Here is a 14,415-nt window from a genome sequence, read left to right as displayed (position 1 = left end):
AACAATACATAAGTGTAAAAAAAACATTGGACATAAGCAGCACTATTACAAGAACCCTGTTGAATAGTAAAGATTCAGGGTTTTTCTCTCATTATAAATGTTATCTCAATTTAAATTAATAGCCTTCATTTACCTAACAAATATAACAAAATAAAAAAAGGTTCACGCTAATTAATACGATGGCACACTCGAGGTTTTGTATATCTTCAAGGGTCTGAGTCTGGACCTCTTATAATAGGACCATGGTCTGGACATAGAAATGAAATAGACGTGGGCCCATGCATAAAACAAGATTTAAGCAAAACCGGAAGTCAGTGAATGGGTGCCCACACTCTCGCTCTCGATCTTACTCTTCGGCTCCACCACCAGGGTAATACACGCGCATGGGATTGGTTAGCAGTCGATGAGCTGGACTTAATGACAGTGCTCACTACCATTCTTGAGAGAAAGGACACTGGTCTGTACGTCAAGGCAGCAAAGTATATTTTGCTATCCCTGGAGACATGGCAGGGGAGACCAACAAAGTGGTAAATAAACCATATTTTCTGAAACATATTTTACTCGGTTTGATAATAGCGTTAGCTCAAGTTAGCTGGTTGACCCACAGATAGCCACGCTAGCGTTAACTGTAATTGACAGCAGGTCAAGTTAACAACAGATACCAGTGGACAAGGTGTTAGAGATGGAGCTGGGTGTATGGTATCTGTAATACAGGACACACTTGTTTTATTGTTATTTACTTGACATTTAAACAAAGAGTATTTGTCAAGGTTGCTCAGCTGCCTTTCACAATTTCCCGTTACACTCTGTGTCTGAGTGACACAGAGCTTGGTTGATATTTTCACAGCTAAGGTCCCTGACATCTAGCCTGGCTCCGCCCGCCCTCCTACTTCCGGCCAAATTTCATTTTCCCTTCAGTAGTCAGTCTGGTGATGGGGTGTATCAGTGGGATCCTGCTCGACTCAGATTTCTGAGGGTCCAATCAGCGAACAGAGGGAGTGGTTGAGAACGATGACGTCGAAGTTGCGCGCGAGTTTCAGTTGTAGTCAGAACAATAACAGGAAGACAATGGAGAAGGAAGCAAGAGAAGCTATTCTGTCTGTTGTTGCAACGCTGCCGAATATCGATGCATTAAAGCCGGAGCAAGAAGAAGCCTTGCTGAATTTCGTTGGTGGCCATGATGTTGTGGCACTTCTCCCCACCGGGTTCGGGAAAAGTTTGATTTTCCAGCTGGCTCCGTTAGTCGTGAAGGAGTTAGCGAAGGAGAACGCTAGCTATGCTGCTAAGCCGATAGTTGTTGTCGTCTCCCCTCTGGTCGCACTTATGGAGGACCAAGTGAAGGAGGCAGAACAGTTGGGAGTTCGTGCTGGGCAGCTCGGTGTCCATGATGACGGTGACATTCTGGCTGGAAACTTTAGTCTGGTGTTCGGAAGCCCCGAGTCCTGGCTGCTAAATAATAAATGGCGACGAATGCTAGCCTCAAGCATTTACCAGGAAAACCTCATTGGCATCGTCGTTGACGAGGTCCACGTTACCTACAAATGGTAAGTTAGCACTTAATACCGTTAAAGAACATAATAGGGCTGTTTTTGCAAACTCGATAGCTTAGGCTAACGTTGTCATTTTGCATTCAACATGCATTCAAAGTCTGTTAGATTCATGAGGAATTGTACTCTTCATTTCGTTTTTCTCAGGGGCGAGGCTTCCAAAGGCGAGTCGGCATTCCGGGACAGTTTTGCCAAGCTCGGGGAGCTAAGATCCATTGCCAAAGAGGGTGAGTTGAATGCACTGCCCTCTGTGTTGCTCATCTTACATGTTGTAGAATATTTCATTTGTATGCTATTATAATGTCAACATTCTGTATAGATATATCTGTTGCAAGGATTAGTTACTGTCCCTGTAATGTAACCGAATTGCGTGATCACTCGGAAAGTGCATTCATGTTCATAGCGCTCTTCATTAAATCCTCCCTGCCATAGTCTATTAAACAAACACTAGACAACTTGTTGGGTACGTTATGAAATGGGTGTTAATTGTGAACTTTTTTACTCTACCAGGTACACCTGTTTTGGCCCTGACTGCCTCCGCTGACATCAAGTCCAGAAGCAGAGTCATCAGACTTCTCCATATGGACAATGCAGTTTCCATCATTGCCAGTCCCAACAAGAAAAACATCCGTCTTGGGTTGTGCAAGGTGCCCTCTCATCACATGAACTGCCTAGACTGGATTGTGTAACATGCAAAAGACAAGGGCTCAACAATGCAACCAATATTAATTTATTGCCAAAGCCTGAAATCAGTGGGTAGAGTTTTCTCTTATTTAAAGGCAGAACTGCAAGCACATGCCTGGGTAGGCTGTGATCCGGACTGCAGAAGTGAGAACCTCCTGATTGGCATGTTCCACAGCAAAACCCTCCCCCAAAACAAGGAGAGAGTGTTGGCTTCAATGAGGGGGGAAGGGAATTGCCGGATAGTTGTGGCAACAACAGCTCTGGGGATGGGGTTAAATTTCCCTAATGTTTCACACGTGGTAATGTACGGGGCTCCAAGTGTCCTAGAGGTGATTTTACAACAGGCAGGCAGGGCTGGGAGGCATGGTCAGCCATCACATGCCATCCTCTACAACACCGGACAGTACTTCAAGGTGGATGAAGAGGTGAAAAAACTGCTTGCTGTTGGAAAAGACATGTGTTTCAGGAAATCTCTCTATTCACATTTTGAAGCAGAACCCAGTAACGTAGAGCCAGGCCATCTCTGTTGTACATACTGTCAGACTGTTTGCTCTTGTTCATCTGGAACATGTACAGAAGCCACGCCAAAGTATGAACCTACTGAAGCTGAACCAACTGATCAGAGATCTAGGCATGTGGCTGTAAATGAGAAGTCTTTGATTGCAGATTTGCTGAATGACTACAGAGGTAGTTTAACCAATTCATCCATTCCACTGTACACCTCACATGCAGCCTGCACTGGATTCAGCCAGCAACTGGTTGATGCAGTATTGACCCACTGTCAATACATATTTGACCTCACATACATTATCAATAACCTTCCTGTGTTTAAATTGGACCATGCAAAGGAGATTTTAATTATCATCAGTGATGTTTTTGGGGATATTGATGGTGATTTGCAATATGATTCAGAGAGGCATGCAACTGACCCAGATCTCTATTACAGTGAATACTTTGACGATGATGATGATGTTGAAGATGCACTCCTAAGCCGTGTCAGTAGCTCTGAGTCTGAACAGTGAAGTCAGTGATGCTTGTGATCGGAACACTTAAACCCTCTTTTGTGTACTTGTGCAGGAACATGGTTGGTGTCAGTTGTACCTATTTTGTAAATGCGTTTGGTTGTAATTTGTGCAATTCTACAAAATGTGCTAAATAAAAGTGCAAAACAAATACTTGTAAGACCATTATTAAGTTATAAAGGAAGCGATGAGACGTACTATTAAAAGGTATTCTTTAAAGATTCAAGTGTTGTCATATGCAAAATAGGAAACATGTTCTCAGTCATACAATGGAATTCTTCCTTGTTTTCCACAGAGTGAATGCCAAGAAAGAAATTAAAATATGCAGTATACAAGTAAAATAGAAAAAAAGCAGCAACAATTCAGAATATACATTTTTATTTACCAGGCAAATAGAGCAGCAACTAGGTAAAACAACAACTATATGCTCAAATAAAACTTAATAGTGCAAATCAAAGAAAGTGTGCCGTTGTGCATAACCAAAATGTAAACAGTGGTGGCAGTCCTGAGGTAGAATAATAACAACAGTAACAGCAGACTCCTATCTGTTGTTTAGGAGTCTGAGGGCAGTGGGGAAGAAAGAGTTTTTTAGTCTGGCTGTACAACAATACAGAACATACAATTTACAAGGCAAATAGAAGAGCTAAAAACTAATTAATTTACTAATTCAACCAAAAAGTACTTATAACAATATACAATAACAATATTAACTATGTACACATTTATACAAACATTCCAAGTAATTCGGTAACAGAGCTTCAAATGAAGTACAAAGGTCTGGTAGGACCAGACTAGGAGCATTACAGACCAGGAATGACAGTACTGTGTATAAATAGATGGGCCATCACGAGACAGCAATCATAGAATTTGCCGGTTTCAACTTGTCGAGGTGTAGTGAGTTGATCCTGTTGATGACACACATGTGGTGGATCCAGTGTATTGACTTGTTGGTTTGGCTGATGGACTGATGGTGCGTCTGCATGTAAAAGTCCAGGTTGTCGAAAATGATTGAATATGTCTGAGGTGCAGATGAGGTTGGCAATGCTGAGGCAGACAATGGAGCAACACCCAAATCGGCCATGTCCAAGTCTGACAGTGTTTGGAATGTGAAGGTATCAGCGACGTCCACCTCCTTGCTTGGTTGGACAGTGGTCTCTATGGTAGTGAACACATAAATACAATTAGTCATTATAGTAGGGAAAAAATGCATACTTCTAAAGTGTACCTAAAGGTTATGTTGAACAAACTCACCTGATAAGGACAGATCTTCAAGGCTTCTTTGAATAATCCTCTCTTGTTCATCTGTGCTGGGCTGATTCAGGAATGACTCCAAGTCCTGTTTTAAGGACATGACTGGAAGCATGCAGTAGTTGGCCATTTCTTGCTGTTTGCCAACTGCATTGGAGTGTACTGTAGAGATGCCCAGTTTGGCCAGTCGCTGGAAAACTGCCTTTTTTGCCCCACCATACAATAACACTGAGTTGATGTAGTAGGATAGGGCTGAAAGACGGTTCTCTCTTCCTCTCAAAGCCACTGAGGCTGCAGCACAGATGTGAGGGAGAGAGTCGTTTGTGATTGTTGATATAACGCTGAACAGGAACGGGGACAGTCGCTTCAGGTCGTCGTGTAACTCTTGAAATGAAAATGATTGCAGGTCTTCCGCACTCGACCTCCACAGCATGAACTGGTTCTGTCGTTTACACAGGGCCGCACAGTCAGCCTCCACTACATCCAACACACTGGCTTTTAAATGCTCCATCATCTCTTTGTGTCTTGAAATGAGATTGGCAGCTCTGGTAAACTTCCTTTTTGCCAAATTCTCAACAATACCAGCTATGTCAGATTGGCATATCAGTGTCTGTTCTACGAGGTCATAGTAGATCACAACCTGAAATAAAAACAAAAGGGAAATCTTGCATGAAAATTCAATTACAGGGGAGTAGGTCTATGGTATGTTAAAAGGTGTGTGTGTGTGTGTGTGTGTGTGTGTGTGTGTGTGTGTGTGTGTGTGTGTGTGTGTGTGTGTGTGTGTGTGTGTGTGTGTGTGTGTGTGTGTGTGTGCCTCCCAGGGGGGAGTCTAAATTACAATACGTAGGAGACAGGTTCAAATATACATACTTAAGGAAGCTGGGTGGGGGAAGACGACTAATTTACATTACAAGAGGAGGGGGAGAAAGGTTGGGAGGCAGACAGGTTGAGATACAAAAATGGCTTCAGTTCACCATAACAACAATGCAATGCTCTCAATTGGCCAGTCATGTGAGGGGGGGACAGTTTGAAGACACAGCAGGGGGAGTTCTGAGCATAAGACAATAGAAGAGGTGTGGCCCGTCTGAGTGGTTTGTTGGATACGCATTTGAGGAATCTACATTTCAGTTTACAATTAAACAACATGCAATATATCTCACTACACTTATGAGTCTATACAAGATAAAAACAATGTTTCCTATTGCCTTAATAAGCATTCCAACATTTGAGTCCAGAGATATATCATATGCAATATCTGCCACCACACATTGAATAAAATTCATATTGCACATTTGATTTTCCTACATGTGTATTCCCCCACTTTAAATGACTGTCCCAGATTAGGCAAATCATGCTGTCCCACTTTTGGAAAAACCTTTCCGAATGTGGGACAGCTAAAGATTGATTGAAGAAGAAAAAAACTTAAAACATTTTTAAAACAATATTATCTATTTACATGTGTCAGAAATAAGAGATAAATGCTCTAGAATGCTCTGTAACACATTAGGGCAACTCACCCTAGTTAGGTTGCGTTTCAACTAGTGAAGCAGTTACTGTTGATAACAATTACATGGATGTTTATCTGAGGCAATACAACGAATGAGAAAACAGCATGACAAAGACTACAAATAAATAACAACTCGTTTGGTCTCCTTACCTTGGTCACACTGGTTCTCGACGGCATTTCAGTGGATTTCCTGGACTTTTTTACGGCCCTTGGAGTTTTCGACGGTGTAGGTTCTCTGACTCTCTTGTCAGTGGAACTGTCATCTCCCCCATGGCACGTCTCTGTCTCCGCGTCCTTCCACTTCTGCAACATTTCTGAATCGCGCAGTAGCCTGGTAATCATCGCGCAGCATTTTCGGCAAATACGATAAGACCGAAGCGACGTATTGTCAATGACAAGACCCAGCCTCGACAGTTGACTGCAAACATTATCTGTGTCCTTAGTATCGAATATTAATTTAGAATTTTTAATTGTTCCTTGAACTCTAAAACTAGATAAACAAAACCTGCAGTTATCGTTGACAGACATCTCCACGCTTCATCTTGTTTTGTTTGTGTACTCTGCCTGCGCCTGCGCGCAACGTAGTTTCCGGCCGGTCCCGGCGCATGACATACGTCACGACCAAACGCTATTGTGATTGGTTATGGCAGATCCAGAGTGGCACTGGGCAGATCCAATAGTTTTAAACTTCAACAGACACCCGCCTCCAAGTGAGTGAACGTTTGCCAATTACAGCACCTCCAGACCTTCTGTACAAATGAAATGAAGTACGATGGTCTGGTAGCACCAGGCTACCTGACATCAGCGCTATCTGTGCATCACTTTGTCAACACTGGAGACATGTTGGTTGTCCCCCCAGATGCAGACAGCGAGCTGCGAACATAAACAACAAAGCAAGCCCGGCTTATTACATTGGCCTCGATCTAGTGACCTAGACACCCCCACCCCCCTTATTTTCTTCTTTCCCAAAACACACACACACACACACACACACACACACACACACACACACACACACACACACACACTCTCTCTCTACTGCTGTCTATTTATTCATGTGCTGTGATGCTAGATAGATAGATAGATAGATAGATAGATAGATAGATAGATAGATAGATAGATAGATAGATACTTTATTGATCCGGAAGGAAACACACATACTCCCACCCCCGCCAAGTTCAAACTGTACAAAACTAAGTGTCAAAAAGTTAAGCTGATTGAGTTAACTAAGCTGAGTGACAAACACAGAGCAAGGGTCCAGAGTTCACTTTCTCTCCTTAACCTAGTGCTGTGTGTCCACAGTCATATTAGTATATTGATACAGATAAGAGTTCAACATAAACATTGATTAGGTGAACATCTTGGTAACAGAATAGTCTTTGGCTTCTGCTCTGTAGATAAATAGGGCTGTTTTCTCTCTCTCTCTTTAGGTGAGGTTGTGTCTGCATCACATGGCTCTGCTCCGACGACGCTACCCTCATCCCCCCGGCCCCTCGCTCCAACCAATCAGATCCCTCAGCTCACTCAGGTACCAAATAACATCACATACAGTGATAAATGCCCATACGGTGATATTGCATGTTTTGATGAATGGCAACGTTTCCTGCTGCTTCCAGGCCAGCTAAGCGCAGAGGGCTGCTATGGAAGACAGTGGTTGGCGTGTGTGTCGGTGTACCGGTGGCTGTAGGCGTCCAGTATGCTGTGTCAGAACCCAGAGAGAGGAGAAAGATGAGGATCGTGATCGAAGGAATGGGTCGCTTCTGCAGGTGTGTTTGAATGTCTTTTTGAATGGTACTAAATCAACCATGGTCATATTACCAATATTAGTCTGACTTAGTCACATATAAATCCATTGACTTCATCCTGCCGTCTCTCTTTCACTCTCTTCCTAAACAAACGCATGCGCCGCCGCCACGCGCTAGCAAAGAGCTTAAAGACATCTGTGACATCACAGAAAGAGAAATGTAGGGTTAGACAGTGAGACCATAAAACACTCTTTCTGCCTTTTCTCAGGCTAGGATGAACCAATTTAATTTTTTTTTTGCACATTTATACTATATAGGATCTCAGAATTCAATACACCTTCATATTCCCACTGGTGAAATAGGCCTTTAAGGACAGCAGGCGCTTGTATCGCGAAAACACTACCGCTTCTGTCCAAAGAGAGCGCTAGATTCAACAAAATAATGAAAGATCCTCCTACCGTAGCATCCTCCAATCAAGCTATGCGTGTTTCCTCAGGTCTCTGTCTGTGGGAATCTTTGTCTCTGTGGATTACTGGTGGACCAGCAACGTGGCTCTGCGTGGCCTGGATGAGGTAAGTTTCATGTCATGACAATGTCTCGATGGACGTTTAATCCATATGACTATTGGCTGTCACACACCTGAATGTCTATATCTTGCTTGAAGCTTAAAGGCTGACTATGCAACATTTTAATTAAACAAGAGGCCCACAAAATGAATCCCTCTCAATAATCACTTCGGCCCCCACAAGAATATGTGGTGGTGTGTGTATCTGCACAGTCCTCCTCTCTCTGGCTGGATTTTACACAAGAGCATTTCTTGGTTTTGTTTTGCAAACGGAAGATGCAGGTCTAAGCTTCACCCAAGCTCCTCCTTGCTATGTCGCAGGGGGGACTGGGGGACTGTGCAGGTAAACACACATTCTAGTGAGGCAGAAGTGATCATTGAGTCGGATTACTTTTGTGTGACTATCATTTCACTTTGAATGAAATTGTAGCATAGTCAACCTTTTTATGTGGCATTTTAGTAATATTATGCACTGACAGGGGTGCATGGACTACAATATTTAACAGACTAAGTTAAACCAAACTATCATGTCTAACTGCCGTCCTCCCCTGCTAGAGCAGCCCATCCTACCTGGCGGAGATGTCAGCGTGCCACCAGCGGGCAGCACAATGCATGGTGGACGGAGCGGTGACCAACGGGGGCATATACATCAAACTGGGCCAGGGCCTGTGCTCCTTCAACCACCTCCTGCCCCCCGAATACATCCGCACCCTGCAAATACTGGAAGACAAGGCCTTGAACAGGAGGTACAAAGAGGTGAGAACTGGGACACAAACCAAGCAGCATAGTTCAGAGCACGAGGAAGTTTCTTAGGATTGTGTTTGTGTCTGCGACAGGTGAACGCTCTCTTCCAAGAAGACTTCCACAAAACTCCAGAGCAGCTTTTCAAAAGCTTTGACTATGAGCCCATAGCGGCCGCCAGCCTGGCCCAGGTTCACAAGGCAGAACTCTTTGACGGGACAACTGCCGCTGTGAAGGTGAGAACCCATTAGGGGAACCAAGTCAATGCTTCATTTCCTTCTTTGCCTGCTTTTTGGTTGGGTTACTTTCAGTCACTCTATGTGAAAATAAAAGGTCACATCGAATAGATAGCAGAAACATGATGTGCAGAATCAGACCAACACAGGTGTATAACCATGGTTTAAGTCTTGCCACTAGTTTTAGCGTTAACGGTGGAGTCATCAAATCTGGACAATGCCAAATACCTCAACCGCTCCACTTGTTCTCTTTGGTCCCTCCCTTATGGTCCCTCCCTGACATGCTCTAGTCTACACCAACAAAATCGTGCCAAAGTGAATGGACAGTCCCAACAGCCAATAAGAACAGAGAATCGGAGCCTCACTCTGATTGGTCAAAGTGTACAGCTCATGTTAACTTTGACCAATCAGAAATCACATACCCCAGCTTTAATTCTTGACATTTCTCGACATAATGAAAAAAAAAAAAAATCTTCCTTCTGATTTTTTTTTCTCTCCTGTGGCCCTAAAACTCTTCTGTATTTTAGTATGTAGTGTAGTAAAAAGAAAAAGTGTGTACATTTGGAACGCAGGGGAAAAGATTTTTGCAGCAAGCTTTCTCCAGAATCCCTTTTTTCTCCTCCACCGTCATTTTTCCTTTCTGCCAATGAAGAACTCTCTCATGCAACCCCAATAGAAAAAAAACAGTTCCAGTCTTGAATCAATCACGTTGACCACACTCCTCCTAAAGCCAGGTTTGGTTCTCTTCTGTTCTCCCCCAGGTGCAGTACATCGACCTGAGGGACCGCTTTGACGGTGACATCAGAACCCTGGAGATCCTGCTGGATATCGTCAAGTTCATGCATCCCAGCTTTGGCTTCCGATGGGTTCTTAAGGTCAGTGAACCGCTTTGTTTCTTGGCAGGCCGTCCGTGTACAGTCTGTTGAGAAGGGTTAAAAGGTTCAGTTAGCGGAATGGTCAGTTTAGCTAACTTCCTGTCAGTGACCGCAGTTAGCAGTCCCCTCCCTCGTCCCTACGTCACCACATTAATGCACTGCGGTCTTCAAGCAGCGAGTTATCTAGCATCATCTCAGATCCATAAGTGTGATTAAACATGATTAAAAACCATCAAAACAGACATACGGAAGGATTTTTACCTGCTCCGCCATTGTAGGCGCATATACACATTCACCCATCTGTCGCTCTGCATGTGCATCGGCAGTGAGACGGGTGCCAGTTTGTAGCGTTCTCTCTTTTGATTGGTTATCAGTGGTGGGATCCCCGAAAAGTTTATTTGCCGATTACATGCAGAGCGAGTGACTGAGAGATCGGCTTAATTAAACACGCACACTATATAAGTGATCACTGTATGAATAAAGAGCGATTTAACACTTATATTAACATAAATAAATGGCTTACTTCACCTTTTAAGCCCATTGATTGTAGTCTTCTTCCTTTAGGATCTGAAGGGCACGTTGGCTCAAGAGCTGGACTTTGAGAACGAGGGACGGAACTCTGAGAGATGCGCCGAGGATCTGAAACACTTCAGTTTTGTTTTTATACCCAAAGTCTTCTGGGAGCAAACCAGTAAGGTGAGGTTTGTTATATGTATGTCATATGTAGAAATAACTGGACTTCCATCCTGTCCTGGGCTAAAGATAATTTTTTTCTCTCTCTCTCTTTTTCGTTCCAAAGAGAGTGTTGACGACAGAGTTTTGCGAAGGTTGCAAAGTCAACAATGTGGAAGAGATTAAAAGACAAGGATTAAGTTTGAAAGATGTGAGTTGATGAACGTTACACACACAGATGATGTTCAGTGGTATCATAAAGGTGCTTGCTGAAACACATTTATAAAAGGATTATTATTTTTTTTCAGACTGCAGATAAACTGATCCGAACATTCGCTGAGCAAATATTCTACACTGGTTTCATCCACGCCGACCCTCATCCAGGAAATGGTGGGTACAAGAGTGTGTGTGTGTGTGTGTGACACACAGTGAAAGAGTACTTATTAGTATTCTGCATCGATGACTAGTACACTTATTTGTATTTTCTCTCCTCTCCAGAGAAGTTTAAATTATGTTAACGTATTGCTTTTATTTTAGAAATTAGAAACTAGAAGACACAGATATAATGGCTTAGCTAATATAAGTATATTGCACATCACAGCAGCAGCTGATAAGTACAAAGTTATTGCAGTGCAGGAATTCCAAAGATATGTTAAGGGTAACTTAAAAACAGGGTCGCTCCTACAGTTTTCCACTAGCAAGCACTGACAGGTAAATATTTTTGTAGCTGCATTGGGTCCGAAAAACGTTTGATTCTAGTCCAAAAACTTAGGTTTGTAAAGTAAAGGCATTTAAATTAAAAAGGCAGTGACGAAACGCTGGACTACTTTATAATATAATAAATCCACATGATGATTTTCAAAAGCGGATACTGATTTTGCAAGTCTGCATTCATTAGGCAGGTCATTCCACATTATCACTAAAGTGTTTGTGTGTGCAGTTCTAGTGAGACGAGGTCCTGACAAGAAGGCAGAGTTGGTGCTGTTGGACCACGGCTTGTACGAATTCCTGAGTCAGCGGTAAGATCCAGCTGAGTTGTGTTTTTAAGTGTAAACCTGTGAGAATACTTAGCCACTTAGCCTGCAGCTCTGACTGTGACCTTTTGACCGCAGTGACAGAGTGGCCCTTTGTCAACTGTGGAGGTCCATCGTCCTGAGAGATGAGGCAGCCATGGAGAAGTTTTCCTATTTACTTGGTGTCAAAGGTGAGAACGCTTACCTTGTATGTATTCCCCTGCTGTGTTGTGTACACTATTTATTTCTTTGTCCCCCTCATAACAGAAACGGCAACTTCTAATTATTTTCTTATAACATTTCAGCTCATTTTATGAGACTGATTTGAATGAATTGGCTATCGCTTCCCTATTTAAGGGTGGTGCCACATTCCGAATTTGATATGAATTTAAATGTTCTCGATAGCTGGAAGGGAGTTAAGTAAACCCTCTAGTTCCTCTCATTTCATCTAATGAAATCCCAGAGGCATTCTAAAGTAGTAACCCCGTAAAGTCAACGTGGGCGGCAGTAGCGAGGGAGATCGCCTCTGGAGCGCATGGTCGGAGGTTTGATCCCCCGTCTCCCCGCCACATGTCGAAGTGTCCCTGGGCAAGACACTGAACCCTAAATTGCTCCCGATGGTTCAGAAGGCGCCTTGCATGGCAGCTACTTCCATCGGTGGATGACTGTGTGTATGAATGGGTGAATGTGGTAAGAAATGTAAAGCGCTTTGGGGCTGAGAAAATCAACTAAAAAGCACTATATAAGTCAAGTCCATTTACCATTTACCAACGTGTCGAACAGATCCACTAACAATCACCTCTTCCCTCATGCCGTGCAGAGTACTTCCTGTTCAGTGAGATGCTGCTGCAGCGGCCCATCAACATGCGTCAGCTGGGTCTGTCCAACATCCTGAGCGGAGAGGAGACCACCTACATGAGGCAGATGGCCACCCACCGCTTTGAGAGCATCATGCAGGTGCTGAAGGCCATGCCCAGGCCCATGCTGCTGGTCTTCAGGAACATCAACACGGTCCGCAGCATCAACATCTCCCTGGGAGCGCCGGTGGACCGATACTTTGTCATGGCCAAGAGGTCAGTAGCAGCAGGTCACACTGTGGCCACAGCACTAAAATGATCACAACATGGAACCCCAGTGATTGATACTCTGGCTACATGTTGAGATTTGAATCTTTTCCTTTAACTTGTTCTGCTCTCAAGATTCATTTCAATTGAACACACCGCTAGCGCATTGGTGGACTGTTCCAGGATGTTGCTTTAAAACAAACTAAACAACACCTTCCTTAGGAAAAAGTTCACTGAGCAAATACTGTTTCCACTGTCCACCAAAATAAACTTACTACGCACTGCATCTTTAAAGTTACATTAAGTGCTCAGTAATGTAGACGGGTGTCAGAAGACGTTCAGCTACAGAGCGGTGTGTTATCTGTATTCAGCATGTTGACAATATGCCCTCCTTCTCCATGTGTTAGTGCGGTGCGAGGCTGGGGGAAGATCCAGGCAGAGAGGACGGGAAGTCTGCCCAGGCTCTGGGTCTTCTCCTGGGCGAGGACAACATGGGAGAGCCTCAAGTTTGAACTGGCTTTGAGGTAAACACTCAGTTTGTGTCCATAATGCATGTACTGCCATGAGACTAGTTGACCGATATTAACGCCATGACTCCTTTACAGGTGGGAGATGGCTTCCATGAGTGTGACGCGCTCCTTCCTCGGCCTGCTGTCCTACGTTGGTCTTCTATCTCTGGACGCCGAAATGTACGAATACCTCAGATAGTGAACTAGCTATTCCAAGCCCAGTTTATGCAATCAATCACTACTGCAGCGCCGCCTTCCGAAAACTGCTGCTTCTGGTGCTGCTTCCATTTCCACACCAAAACCGACCTGAACTGTGATGTCACACATGACCTCATCAGAATGGACTGGGAATTATTTGAACTGAAGGACTTCAGTAGACTCCACCTATTCTGACATCTTTAATTAAATTAATTAAAAGTAGGAATTATATTATAAGTATTGACACTTTTTTTTTTCAGTGTAATATTATGACAGCAACTTTTTTTAAATGAAATGTAAGATTTTTGTTAGAGATTATTTGAACTGATGATTGTTTTAAAGAAACTGGTGACTTATATTCTATCAAGCAATATATTGTGTAGCATCTGCAGCATCCTGGTTAGGCAATACAACAAAGACTTGTATTACTCTTTTAATGTTTAAGTAGCAAACCTTTTCTGCTAGCCTTGTAGTGGCATCCCAACTGGAGCCAGAGTTCATGCAACAACAAAACATTGTTCAATCTCATGCCACACAAGTCAGGTTTGTGTGGGCTAAACCATTTCTGTTTTGTGTTCTTGGTCCAATGCTCCATGCAGGCTTGGAACAGTCCAGATCCAACAAAGCAAATGTTTTGAAGTAGTTTTTCTTAACAATGTGAATGATGTTCTACCTCCTTTTTAAAGACACTCCTGTCTTTATCACTTAAACATTTCAATAAAGAAATAGACAAGTCTTGTGTAAATAACTTTTTACCGATTTTTGTTTTTATACAAAATATCATAAGAA

General features: G+C 43.2%; 3 protein-coding genes across 3 annotated transcripts; 2 read left to right on the top strand and 1 right to left on the bottom strand.

Moving 5' to 3' along the window:
• Positions 1–495: 495 nt before the first annotated feature.
• LOC307264619 (ATP-dependent DNA helicase RecQ-like) lies at positions 496–3,377 on the top strand. The gene is made up of 3 exons (XM_080046061.1): positions 496–1,544; positions 1,695–1,774; positions 2,058–3,377. The coding sequence occupies exons 1-3, from the start codon at positions 1,012–1,014 to the stop codon at positions 2,234–2,236; spliced, it is 792 nt and encodes a 263-aa protein (XP_079902187.1). The 5' UTR covers positions 496–1,011; the 3' UTR covers positions 2,237–3,377.
• Positions 3,378–4,097: 720 nt separating this feature from the next.
• Positions 4,098–6,555, bottom strand: LOC307264492 (uncharacterized protein; the record flags this gene model as incomplete). Its single annotated transcript, XM_080045904.1, has 3 exons — positions 6,159–6,555; positions 4,505–5,141; positions 4,098–4,408 (listed from the first exon to the last, which is right to left on the bottom strand). The coding sequence occupies exons 1-3, from the start codon at positions 6,534–6,536 to the stop codon at positions 4,098–4,100; spliced, it is 1,326 nt and encodes a 441-aa protein (XP_079902030.1). The 5' UTR covers positions 6,537–6,555.
• A 293-nt stretch (positions 6,556–6,848) lies between these two features.
• adck5 (aarF domain containing kinase 5) lies at positions 6,849–14,338 on the top strand (the record flags this gene model as incomplete). The annotated part of the gene is made up of 15 exons (XM_080045903.1): positions 6,849–6,854; positions 7,439–7,536; positions 7,625–7,774; positions 8,250–8,325; positions 8,874–9,074; positions 9,155–9,295; positions 10,057–10,170; positions 10,735–10,866; positions 10,970–11,053; positions 11,151–11,232; positions 11,783–11,861; positions 11,955–12,046; positions 12,676–12,928; positions 13,327–13,443; positions 13,525–14,338. The coding sequence occupies 15 exons, from the start codon at positions 6,849–6,851 to the stop codon at positions 13,625–13,627; spliced, it is 1,728 nt and encodes a 575-aa protein (XP_079902029.1). The 3' UTR covers positions 13,628–14,338.
• Positions 14,339–14,415: the final 77 nt, after the last annotated feature.

Source organism: Ammodytes marinus, assembly GCF_949987685.1.
Source record: "Ammodytes marinus genome assembly, chromosome: 17".
NCBI classification, from domain to species: Eukaryota; Metazoa; Chordata; class Actinopteri; order Uranoscopiformes; family Ammodytidae; genus Ammodytes; species Ammodytes marinus.
This window is presented reverse-complemented; position numbering and strand designations above follow the sequence as displayed.

Excerpts from the sequence above, each read along its gene's own strand:
- LOC307264619 (XM_080046061.1), top strand. The coding sequence starts at position 1,012 with ATGACGTCGAAGTTGCGCGCGAGTTTCAGTTGTAGTCAGAACAATAAC. Across the intron at positions 1,545-1,694 it reads GTCCACGTTACCTACAAATG|GGGCGAGGCTTCCAAAGGCG; the intron begins GTAAGTTAGCAC and ends CGTTTTTCTCAG. Across the intron at positions 1,775-2,057 it reads AAGATCCATTGCCAAAGAGG|GTACACCTGTTTTGGCCCTG; the intron begins GTGAGTTGAATG and ends TTACTCTACCAG.